General features: G+C 37.8%; 1 protein-coding gene across 1 annotated transcript; it reads right to left on the bottom strand.

The window, feature by feature from the left end:
* Nucleotides 1-3,384: 3,384 nt before the first annotated feature.
* On the bottom strand, nt 3,385-12,752 carry LOC140144232 (tyrosine kinase receptor Cad96Ca-like). The gene is made up of 8 exons (XM_072166048.1): nt 12,579-12,752; nt 9,259-9,363; nt 8,654-8,814; nt 8,217-8,339; nt 7,415-7,526; nt 5,353-5,449; nt 4,448-4,547; nt 3,385-3,909 (listed from the first exon to the last, which is right to left on the bottom strand). Exons 1-8 carry the CDS (start codon nt 12,742-12,744, stop codon nt 3,745-3,747), a joined length of 1,029 nt encoding a protein of 342 aa, XP_072022149.1. The 5' UTR covers nt 12,745-12,752; the 3' UTR covers nt 3,385-3,744.
* Between the last annotated feature and the right edge of the window lie 442 nt (nt 12,753-13,194).

Genomic DNA, 13,194 nt, shown 5'->3' with positions numbered 1-13,194 from the left:
CTGCGACATGAAAGCCCTGACCCAATATCCAAAACCTTTGGACATATCCTTAACAGAGAAGACAAGACCGAGCAAGAAATCTAAAACCAGGACCGTACCTGATTATCTCCGTACGAAAGTACCCATTCCAAAGAACAAGGCAGATAGCTACACGTACGAGATTCAGATGGCGGTACCTATTCCATTTGGTATGGATGAGATCAACGAAGAAGAAGCGGTGAAGCTGTGTGGTGAGGGACCCGACGACTATATCAAGGTGCAACTTTTCCCTTACGTGATGTCGGTCAGTTTCGGGTCGGTGCAAGACAGCGTAACCGTCGAAGACCTCGACGAACAACTGAGAACGTTCTTCGAGGAAGAATGCCAACTGCCGATCTTGTTAGGTCGGACGGACTGTAAGGTGGCTTTCCCGTCCAAGAATTTCGGTCGTACGTTGTCATTCCAACTTGGTACGTGGAAAGTTGCGGAAGCGTGGCAGCCGTTGAGAATACGTACGTCTCTCAAAATACCACCCCCAACTAAAGTGACCAAGATGAAAGTCACCGTCAAAAACGACTGTCCACACGAGCTAATCGAGGAAGAAAGTCTTGCCGGAGGAGTCGCCAGATTCGTCGATGCCTGCTTCCCAGGATCGCTTTCCAGCACCACCGAATCGTCGATAGAGCCAACTAGGAAGGAGTCGATTGTTAGGAATTTGAAACTTTCGGATCGAACGACAAGAACGACCGATAAGAAAATAAAAACTGTCGAAGATACGCTATTGTCCATCGATCCCCACAGCAAGGCTTACGTCGCAGAATTGTAAAGAAAGACGCACTTGTACGAAAACATCCAAGGCGAATACAAATGCATCGTCCAGGCCAAAGACGAAATCATCAACCAGACTCTCGCGACCAATCGTCAATTGGAAGAAACCAATCGCCACTTAACAAACATAACCTCTATTCAGAATGACATAATACAAGACCTACGACGAGACGTGGCCAATTTGTTATTGGCAAAAGTCGCCCTGAAGAAAGAGCTCGGACATGACGCAGATGCGACGGACGTAGTAAAATGCACGTCAGCTGATGGAGACCATCAAAGCCTAGCATTCCAAAAACAGCTCGACGATGCAAACAAGATGATAGAAAAATCTTTTCATGACCAATTTATAAAGTATGTCCCAGCTGGTATATAGCAATAATGTGACCAGTAATTTCAGAGCACGAACATAATCATGATAATGGGCACTAAGTAAAACGAAACCAAGCAGAACACACAATTATGGTTGAAAAGTATTAATAAATAATATGAATCTACTAACATGTACATATTATAATACAACTAGCCATACCATTAACTCTAGAGAAATATGATTATTCACTTTTTACTTGGATTTCTGCACGATAACATGAGTTAAGATAAATGTTATAAAAGTATTGCAATTCTCGCTTAATAAACACAAAACAGACAGTCTGTGTTTGTTATGCCTTATACTTAGGACTCTGGGTATACTAAAGCATTTCTTTTGTTTAAACCTACATCAAATGTTAAACGTTTATATGCTGAATAAAATACTCGTTTGTATAATGCGCACAAAAGGTGTCCGTAAACTTAAAACAATAGCTTGAGCAATATCTTAAAGACATTTAAAGTAAATTACCAAATGAAGTAGTTAATATAAATGTGGATTCTTGTTCTGCCTATTTGGATACGTCATTCAGCACGCTGCAACTTAGCTTATCATGCTTATGCAAATTAGTATGAAAAAAGAGAGCATATCAAAAGTGACAACGATTTCTCTTGAAACCGCATAACTAGGCAGTGTTGGTCTGTAACGCTGCAATGAGCCCGTTACAAAAGAGAGTGGAATCGTCATTAAGGTGGTACTACACTTAAATTTTCTCAAAAATAACTACACACTGGTAACAAAAGTTATGTATATTATAGGGGCAAAGAATCCAATAACTTCTGATTCAAGACAAGTGGTTCATTATATATGTCAAGAAATGGGGTACATTCTAGCGGTACCTCTTTTCTTATAATAAATAAAGTACCGCTTGTCTTGAGTCACTAAAATTCCAGTGTAGTAACTGGATTCCTTGCCCCTGTAATATACATAACTTTTGTTACCAGTGTGTTATTATTTTTTGAGAAAAATGCAAAAATAGTCACAAATTTATCAAGGGGTGTAGTACCAGCTTAAGGACGAAATATCCCAAATATTTCTCTTTTGAAATGCTTTCTTTGTCCATTCCAATTGGTATAACTTGAGGGTATAAAGTCGCTTCGTGTCTAGTGAGGTGTCAAATACGCACGACAAAATTATCCATTATATTGATTACATTATTTTGTACTTAAGGTTTAAAGTTGTTTTCTTTAAACTTCCGTGGTCGTGCCTGTGCCTATCGCGTACACGAGCGTAAACACAAAAGCAATAAACAATCACGCTGATTGGCTGATCAATGCACTTGACAACAAGCCGGCTGACCCATTGGTCTTCGGCGCGGCGCGTAGTAGGCGACCTTGTCACTTCTACGCGATCGCAATTCACCAGCGCGAACCCGGACCACGGAAGTTTAAAGAAAACAACTTTAGTGTCTTTACGATATTGCTTTTGTATTGCTTTTGTTTTAAGGGGGTACTACACCCCTGACCAATTTTGTGCCTATTTTTGCATTTTTTCTCAAAAATTATAGCGCATTGGTGACAAGTAAGATATGGATAATATAGGGGCAAGGACTAGCATTACTGCACTGAAAATTCAGTAACTCAAGACAAGTAGTTATTGATTTATTGATCAAATATTGGTTTCCCTCATTTTTGACTGTAACTCCACAACTGTTGTCTGTGCTAAAATAAAGTTTCCAGCGCAGTAGTTGTAGTCCTTGCCCCTATAATATACATATCTTACTTGTCACCAATGCGCTATAATTTTTGAGAAAAATGCATAAATAGGCAAAAAAATTGGGCAGGAGTGTAGTACCCCCTTAAGTGAACGGATATTTTTGTGTGTAGTATAATTTTTGTGAGCAGTATAATATTTTAAGAACCGTGTGAGATATTTGTGGTGTGATCAAAACAAAATCAGTCTGAAGTCGGAGTTGTTCAATTTTCATTTCTTACATGATTGTATGAAGCATTTGCAAACTTACATTTTGCAGAAAACCCTATTGAAATTGAACATTTAGTTCAAAAAATATGAATAGGTAAAATATTTCCAAAACAATATGCAAAAGGAATTATTATCTTTAGTTGGCTATATCTGAAATTCAACATATCCAACTTCCGACTGATTTTACTTGATCACCATACTGCAGTTACTGTCCGTTTTCCTATACACAATACACAGTGCTCTCACCATTGACGCGTGACCTCTAATAGAAACATGTGTAGTGTGGATTTAACCAGAGAAGATTTGATTTAACATAGTTGAGCTGTTTTCAATGAGTGTTATCTTGGTTTAATAGCTTTTAATGGGTTTAAGTCCTGCAAAGGTCGTGGTGAATTCTACTGTAGACATGACTGCATCATGCATCACATTTGGTACAGCAATGGGTACGTGGACATTTGGTAGTGAAGGTCCACTTTCAGGTTATCATCGGTATCCCCCAATCACCGGCATTCTACTATGGGGGAACTTCATTACAACAACACATGCAGTTTTTAAAGTAAGTATTATGAACATTTGGGGTTTGTTTAATCAAACTGTCAGTGTTCTGGTTCCTTCGTTGTCTGTTTCTGCGTTTCAGCCTCAATATATTAGTGGGACTGCTCTTGTGATTTGTTCTTCGGCTTTGGTTTCGGTCGTGGTCCTTTCTTCTTTCTTTGGTTGATTTGCAATGTATCCATGGTGCTCTTGGCCCATGCTTTGCGCTCCAAATATACGTAATTCTCATTGTGGAAATCGCCCATTCTGACGTATCCCTGTGCATTAAGAAAAGCGTAAACATTATAGGGTGAGTGGGATGGCAGGGGCCTTTTTTTCAAGTTCTAGACATTTAACTAAAAACCTTTAATATTAATACAATGACCTCATAGGAAATTAGGAAATAAGTCAAGGAAGCCAATAATCGGATTTCCATAGGTCTTGCTGTTCTTGAGTTGAGGCCAATAATATTATCGAAATGAAAGTTTGAGGAAAAAGAGTTCCCAACATTTTTATGTCATGTATATATGTAGAACATTTAATAGTTGCAATTATATTTTGTTAAGTTTGGTGTTTCAAGTCTTTAATTCGTTTATAGTATTCATGGGTATATTTATTATAGGTATAGGCTAGATATTCTTTACTTTTACAGTGCCGGTGGGAATCATTAAATTTTAAGGGAGGTCGAGGGACGAGCAATATGCTGTTCGGTTTTACCGGGACTTATTTTGCGCGCAAAAAGAAAGATGCAAAGTTTGGGGGTCCTGACTCCCGCGTCCCCTTACGCCGCCTGTATTCTTTACAATAATCTCTCACCTTAGCATCTGCTAACATGATTTCAAGTTGTTTGCATATGTCATCAAAGGCTGGTCTGTTCTTTGGGTTGTCATCCCAACATTTCAACATAAATTGATACCTGTTAATAAAATCGTTGAAAATGGCTTTAGTTTAAAATATTATGTTGCTCTCAACTCTTGGTATCATTATGTGCATTACTAATTATGTTGAGCAACGTGAGGTGAGATGCTATGTCATACTAACTCATTTTAATACTCGGCAGTTCGTGATCTTTGCCCGGCAATATGCATGCATTGTATGCGCGCATACTGGTTTCAAAAGACCCATCCTCGACATGCTTGAAGATAGGCCATTGGAGCAAAGACTATGAACATGATGAAAGTACTGATATACTCTAACATGGAACGGGCTGACATTTTGTCACCAAAGTCAGCAAGACCGACTCAATTCTGACTTCATCATCAATCCATGATATTATATGTTCGCTACCTTATAATCAAACGAGGCAGCTCATACTACAATTCAGGGTAACTTGGCCCTCTCCACGTGGGTGTAGACTCCAGACGACCGAAAGTTTGAATTTTTCTTAATCAAAAAAATTTCAGAATTGAATATTTTAATGACCATATCTGGAATCAGCATGAAAAATGCATTAAAATGAGTACAAAGAAGCCTAGTATTTGTTCAGTGGCTCTTAAGATAGCTCTTATCGATTTTGATAAAACATCACAAAACTTGAGACTTTTTATATTGAAGCTACCATGAAGAGCATCAAAAAGATAATGTCATCCAAACCGAAACTTTTAATGTATACGAGAAAAACTATGAAAACAATATCATGCTCCTGGCATTGTTCTAACGTTTGCACTGATTGGTTCATCTTACAATCTAAGAGTGTATTACGTATGCAGCCATTTCCTTACATGTCATCACTGCAATGCCGAGGTTTCTCAAGGCGTTCTCCATCCTGCAGCATTTTTTTCACCTCTACTCCATTAAGTCCAGCATATGGGTGGGCACCTGTTTATAATGCGTACAATAATAACAAGAGATAATGTCGTATAATCATTAATTGCATTCATTAAGCTGTAGTCATTTCTCGTGGATCCTGAAATCAAGTCCTGAACGTTGTCATGATTTGGGCTGTTCCAGTTGAAATCCATACACTCGCCTTTGGAAAACATGACCTTAACCGTTGACATCGGGAGTGGGACTTTCAGATGGGTTTTCCTGAATGGGTGAATCCATTTACAATTTATATTATACTCCCTGTGTGGAAGATTATGGTCATGTCTTCCATATAGAGGGTGTATGGAATTCAACTGAAAGAGTCCATTCTGCCCAACAACAATAACTAATTAAGGTACAACTAATCATATGATGGATACGGACAAACCCTGATTTTGCTAGCCTGCCTATGATTCGATCGGGCATGTACCGTGTGTAAAGGTAATAAATAATACTAAGGTGTTGCATTTAGGTTTGTGGTCTTAATTTATGATGCTTCAGAATATTATATTATGAAAATACCGCGACATGGAGCCATCTAATGTGAAATATATAAATTTTTGGTGTGGTATGAATTGTTTCTGGCTATTATAATCACGATGAAGTCTTTTGGGCTGGTTTATCGAATCATGGATAGTGTTCATGCCAGGGGCGTAGCCAGCTTTCTTGGTCAGGGGTGGCAAAATAAAATTTTGGGGGCACAGACGAAAAAAATTGCAGTTGCATCATACAATACATTATAGAGACTGTATGTCTTCGAGCTTCCCGAAAAGGGCCTTATTGGGATGATGTGCGCGCGTAGCGCGAAAAAAATGGTATTTTACACTATTTTCGCCCATTATCCGGCTTAAAAAGGGCTTTATTGTTACAATGTGCGCGCGTAGCGCTGAAAAATGTTGCATTTACACTATTTTGGCCCTGAATTTTGCTAGAAAAGGGTCCTTGCCCTTTTCTTTTCCTTTGCCCTCCTGATTTTCTCTTTCATTTTTTTTGTCAGAGGGCACTTTTCTTTCATTTTTTTGTCAGGGGGCACTCTGCCCCCTTGCCCCCCCTGCTGGCTACGCTACTGGTTCATGCTTCCTAAGCCATCAGGATGAAATCCAATTGGTTCTATATACACGTGCTTACAAAGATAAATTAGTAAAATGGATCCATCCATATTGATAGTGAGAGGCTGCTGGATTAGGAAGCCCCAGCAACACAAAACGTTTTCGACATCATTCGCAAAAGGTTATAAAAGGTTGTCAGAAAACGTTTAAATGTCGGGTTATATAATGGGTATATTATGAGTATAAAACGTTTTCATAACCTTAAAAAACATTTTTTGATAATCTACTGCTCAGCAAACCAAACAGAAAACGTTTAAATAACATTATAGGGGTATAAAAACGTTTTAATAACATTCCAAAAACATTCTTGAAAACTTGATACAAAACATTCTAAACAAAATGTTATTTTGGGGTTGAAAAAATATTTTGCGAAAAATGTTTGCCCAAAATATTTTCAATCACGTTTTAAAAACGTTTTAATGACCTTTATATAACCCGACATTTAAATGTTATTAAAAAACATTTCAAGAACATTTCTGTGTTTACTGGGTTGAAATATTTTAACATAATGTTATTTAAGTATTGACACAATATTTGGCCAAAATGTTTGCAAAAATAGTTTACAATAATATTTTTGAAAACATTTAAAAATATTGTTGTAGTGTGTTTTCATACAAAACGTTTTAAAACGTTATCATAGCCTTTATATAACCCGACATTTTAATGTTATTAAAACGTTTTTACCTAAACCAAAAGCCAAAATATAACTTACTTAAAACATTTTTAAAACGTTTTTGTGTTTGCTGGGAAGCCTGACCATTAGCCAAGCTGTGAGAAATCAGACCTTATGTCTTAAACACTGTTAGAACACTGGTGTACACAAATTTAAGGACATTATTTCCCGTAGCATTTTAAATTCTAAACTCACCCATAGTTACTAGTTCCCATAGAACTATTCCAAAGGACCAGACATCTGTCTTGATAGTAAACATATTGTATTCTATCGCCTCCGGAGCCATCCATCGTACTGGGAGCTTAGTCTAGAAACAAAATAATTCCAATTTCAAAAGATACATTTACTTACAATTGCTAACCCCAAATCACACAGTTTACTTGCACTTGATTTAGAGAAGTATTGGTGGCATTGTTCCATGTCTCTTGCTAACCCAAAATCACTCAGTTTACTAGTCTTGCACTTGATTTTGAGAAGTGTTGGTGATAATTTGTTTCATGTCTCTTACTAACCCAAAATCACTCAGTTTACTTATATGTGACACGATCTGGCCCATGGGGGCCAAAGGCGGCAAATTTGAAACTGAGATAAAGGTCAAAATATGGAGCAAAAAACAATAAAATACATAAGAAAATAGACATCAAAAAACTTCATAATTTTAGAACCAAGTAAGCTAGACCTTTGGTGTTTTCAGTAAATGATAGCGCATTGTATGTACATGTATAATGTAATAATTACAGTAACTAAATTTTTAAAAATGCCTCCTTTGGCCCCCCATGGATCAGATCATGTCACATATACACTTGATTAAGAGAAGTATTGGTGGTATTGTTCCATGTCTCTTGCTAACCCAAAATCACTTATACTTGATTGAGAAAAATGTGTGGTATTGTTCCATGCCTCTTGCTAACCCGAAATCACTTATTTATCTTACACTTGATTTAGATAAGTATTGTTGCATGTCTCTTGCTAACCTAAAATATTATATTTTACTTACACTTGATTGAGAGAAGTATTGGTGGTATTGTTCCATGTCTCTTGCTAACCCAAAATCACTCAGTTTACACAGTTTGCCTTCCCCGAGCAAGACATTTCTTATCGCTAAGTCTCGATGAACGCACTGTGAAAAAAGATACGGTACGCTATCAACATGATCAAAGGCCTCATAGATTAAGAATATGATCGGCGCCATTGCCCTCGTCTTACTATAATATTACGTGTTTAAGGATAGGGTCCTAACTGCATGACTCAAAAAAACTCTCTAAAATGGACAGAAATACCCGGACCAACTGGACTGAAGCTTGTCTCATCAGTCGGACAAGGTGGAGTTGACCGGAAAACTATGATACTGAAAAGATATTAACCCCCCCTCCCCCCATATTTGGACTGTTCAAAAAAGAGACACTATCTCTGGCGCAATCTTGAACAACTTACATTCTTGGATGAGATGAATTCCATTCCTTTCGAAACATCCAGGGCAAATTTGACAAGCTGTGCCGGTTTCAACACCTTGTCATCTCCCTCCTGTCTAACCAAGTGAAGGTATTCTCGTAGATTTCCTTCTGGTGCGTATTCAAACACTAAATAGAATGGCTCTATAAAACGATAGAAACAAGCTACAACTATGAGTATTTACTGGGGCTAGTCCCCCTCCCCCCACCATTTGGGTTTGTGTAGGGTGGCTCTAAAATCCTTCAGCCCCCAAATAATTCAGGTAAATAAACTCTGATCATAATTATACCGAGCAAAACTTATGACCGCTTTTACCTATTTTTTGCTAAATATTTTCAGGTTTGCTAAAGTTTTTAGCAAACCTGAAATCTCCCAAAGCCACTGATAGCATCAATGATCATGATTTTGATTAATTTGGTAAGATCATTATGAGCATCGATTCTAGGGGTCATAGGGGACATGTCTACCCATATTATGGCAAAATAACCCATATTTTATTCTTTTCAGTCACTTTTTAACAATTCATGCCGAATGCTCCCTCCCTGCTGATCAAGACGGATAGCCCCCGGCTACGCTACTGCTCTTACCTTCCAACGTACAGCATCCTATGAATCTGATTATATTCGGGTGTGGATCTAAAGCTTGTAGGAAGCTCAGCTCTTTCATGAACTCAACCGTTTTGACTTCGAAATCTGAAACAAGATATTTGAATATAATGAAAGATTATACATGTATACAAATGGCACGGGCAGGTATAGCGACAAGCAAATGCACGGTTGTTTGATGTGATCATTCATTGATTTTTTAACAAAACATATAATTTTCAATTCTAGATCTGAATAATACCAAAAGCTAATACCAACATCTATTTTGCAGCAACTTTTATCATATATTTTAGTTTCTATATCAGATTATTCATCTTTTTCTCCTTTTTTGTGGTAATTTTTATTCTGTAAATTGTACTTTTGTGTGGAAACTGAGGGCGCTATTTACATACATTTTATATTTAAATTAGCTAAATGATATGAGTTATACGGTACCTTACATTTCATGATAAAAAGTTTTGAAAATTCTCTTGTCATTTGTTAGTCTATTTGCTGATGTTCTATTACCCTCTTACAAGTGTCTACCCCTTGAAAATATGCAAACAAGATTTAAGAAAAATAGCGCCATAATTGCTGAACTTTTCTTTCAAATGACTCAGTTTTATATGCCATCAAACCACCGTTAATGTAATGTATTGTTCATGAAACGACATTGAGAGCTTCAAATGTGTATGGTATACAGTATAAACTATCTATCGTCTTCATTGCAACTCAAAATTAAGACGCACAACATTTTTATCACAACTTTTATTTGACATCCATGCATCAGGAAATTTGTTTCTATCCATCGCATTAAAGTACTGTCTTTTTATTAATGTTATTTAGCATTTCGAAACTATGTCTGAGATAACATAACTATCGTCCTGATTTCTGCATAATTATGAATATCAGATTGCTACAAACGGTGCCTATATAACCAGGCAGAGATGTATCGTTCGAGTCCGGACTCGGACTCGAGTCCGGACTCGAGTCCACTTTTTGTTGGACTCGGACTTGGCTCGGACTCGGACACAAAAAGACTCGGCTCGGCTCGGACTCGGACAATAAAGGACTCGGACTCGAAGGCGAGTCCGGTCCGAGTCCAGTCCAATGTCCAAATCTATGTAAAATGTGAAATGATTATCTGAAAATGTAAAAATAGATCTCAAATTTGTTGACTTTACTTATTTGGCCATTTTCCAAATTAATTGGGGCTGTCAAATCTGTGACCTGTTATTATCCTACATCCACCAAATTATTTAGATTTATCTGTCACTTAGCAGAATCATATTTTTGTTATCATTTAAAATGTAATAATTGATAATTAATCAAATGCATAATTTTATTAAATATTTGGACTATATAAAAATTTCTACAATGTAAGACTTCTTTCATGGAACTTTCCAATCCATTAAGCTCTTGAAAGAGAAACATGCACACTGGACCATACATCTCAGCTCCCACTCAGTAGGGCTATACTAGTTTGCATCTGCTCAGGAAGTGAGTACACATGACATTTGTGTGGGCCAATTTTGAAAATATGTTTAGAATTATAAAGGTGAATTTCTGTTAGTATTATTATTATTATAATGATGATGATGTTAATTTTCTATAATGTATTTGAATATATTGCAATTCATTTACATGTAATACTGCACACAGCCTATAGGTATGCCAGGCAAACCTATCTGCTAGTCAGCCTAGAACACAATACACATTTACATAGAAATTTAAAAGAACATGTAGGTCAAGGAAACCTACATAAATATGTTGTCTATACTTCACTTGACCCAAATATATGATTTTTTATGGCGATGAGACACTCGCACATGGAATTTTAGAGGGATTTTGATAGCAGTTCCACATAGAAAAGCTGCTATCGCTGCTATCATCATGAGACTAAGATCTAGAAACACCACCGAAATCCCAGACAAACTAGTACCTAGACCAGTGACTTGACTCGCGTAGTGAAGCCGACACTGCTTAGCAACGAATTGAACAAGGACGCATACCCGGACGCAAGCAAGCAGATATAATGTTCGCGTCTACAGAACATGTTGTATTTGACGCGGGTGATAATGGCGCAGTAACCACGCAACCGAGAGCGCCAGAATGTACGCGATTATCTCGCGCCTAGTAACCCGTCAATCCGTCAATATCACCTTGGATACGGGGCTTCACCTCACGCTGTGGTAAGGGATGGGCAGTCATAGGTCTACATGTATGTGGTATGTCTATGACCGAAATGCTGTTTTGTTAGCTGAATCTTTTTGATGAAAGTCAATCTTTGACAAAATAAGATGTAACTTTGCTACGGAAAGTGCCATGACAAAACGGTTTTCAGTTTTGACTTCCTTTACTCAAGGGCTTTAATTTGATATATAAAATGATGCAGTTTGATGGCAAATTTGAATTCACCTGGCATACCTACAGCCTTGTCCCTAGGCGCAATTAAGTTACCTGTGAGTTTACATGTAGTGTGCTACACACACACACAAAATACCCCCACATGCCTGCTGTCTGATACAGGTACTAGGTGGTCTGATATACATGTAGTTTTTACCTTCAGGAGTAACCTGATGGACATGGCTTTTGAAGAAAGTGTATACGGTTGGTTGGTTGAGTCAACAGTGTTGGGTGGGGTTTGGTAGAATGGTGTGTGGTGTGATGCAGTGATTGACCTTCTCATCACATTTCTACAATTTTATCATCAAAATGCCATAAAATTATGCAGAAACTTTAAAATTGACCTTTTTCAGCAAATTTGTATTGAAAATTTTTCAAATAAGAAATAAAATGTTGTACCAAATGACCCCTTCTTTCAAAATTTTGTACCCAATTACCCCTTTTTCATTTTGTTATACCCAAACTAAGCAATGCCAATAGGTAGATACCTGTCACATTAAAGTTGAATGAACCCCCCCACCACCACCAATGGGCATGGACTCTCACCCCGAGTCCGGACTCGAGCCGGACTCGAGTCCGGACTCAGGTCTTATTTTTGTTGGGCTCGGACTTGGCGCGGACTCGGCACCCCTGGAATTGGACTCGAGTCCGGACTCGGACACAAAAGGACTCAGACTTGGCTCGGACTCGGATACAAATGGACTCGGCTCGGCTCGGACTCGGACAAGCTGGACTCGGGTACAAGTCTGTAACCAGGGTTAAAATGCCTCAAACCAGCTTCATCATCGTGATTGCTACAACTTCAAAAACCTAAAACATGCCCTGTGCTATGATTCGTCGAGCGCTGACAACGACATAACAATGGCAAAAACAATTTAGAACCGCAAAGAAGCAGAAATTTATTATAGATGGTGTACCTTTCAGAACTTTGACAGCCACTTGAACAGACTGTTGACCTGTTTCGATACCAGAAGCAGTGGCCAAATACACCTGAGAGAACGCCCCTCTGCCGATGACGTCATGTAATGCGATACTAGATCGATCTAACTCACATAAGGACTTCTCTTCTATTGACACTAACATTGACGGCCGTGGTGGCTCCTTAAGAAAAAGAACAGAAAACAAACCATTTGATAGTTAGAGAATAAAGGTGTTGTTTTTAGCCGCTGTCGTGCATCTATCGTCTCATATGATACGGACGACATCATTTCTGAGTAAAACAACAAGGCGAAGCCGAGTTGCTTTACACCAAAAAAGTATTTATGTCGCGTGTTATATGAGATGATAGATGCACGACAGCGGCTAAAAACAATACCTTTATTCTCATTCTGAAACACTTCAATTAAAATAAATATATTATTAAAGTATATCAAATTTTAATCAAATTAAATCCTACATCTTACAAGGAATTACCTAGGGCTTAGAATCGCTATTTTTTATTAGGAAAATCTGCTCTTATAGGCGTATGCAACACATGACAGAAAATAGAAGCCTTCGTTGTTTTTTAATTTTATTATTATCAAAGGATTTATC

The sequence above is a fragment of the Amphiura filiformis genome, unplaced genomic scaffold (assembly GCF_039555335.1).
Source record: "Amphiura filiformis unplaced genomic scaffold, Afil_fr2py scaffold_46, whole genome shotgun sequence".
In the NCBI taxonomy this organism is placed as follows: Eukaryota; Metazoa; Echinodermata; class Ophiuroidea; order Amphilepidida; family Amphiuridae; genus Amphiura; species Amphiura filiformis.
The sequence above is the reverse complement of the archived record's forward strand: the minus strand, read 5'-3'. Positions and strand labels throughout refer to the sequence as shown.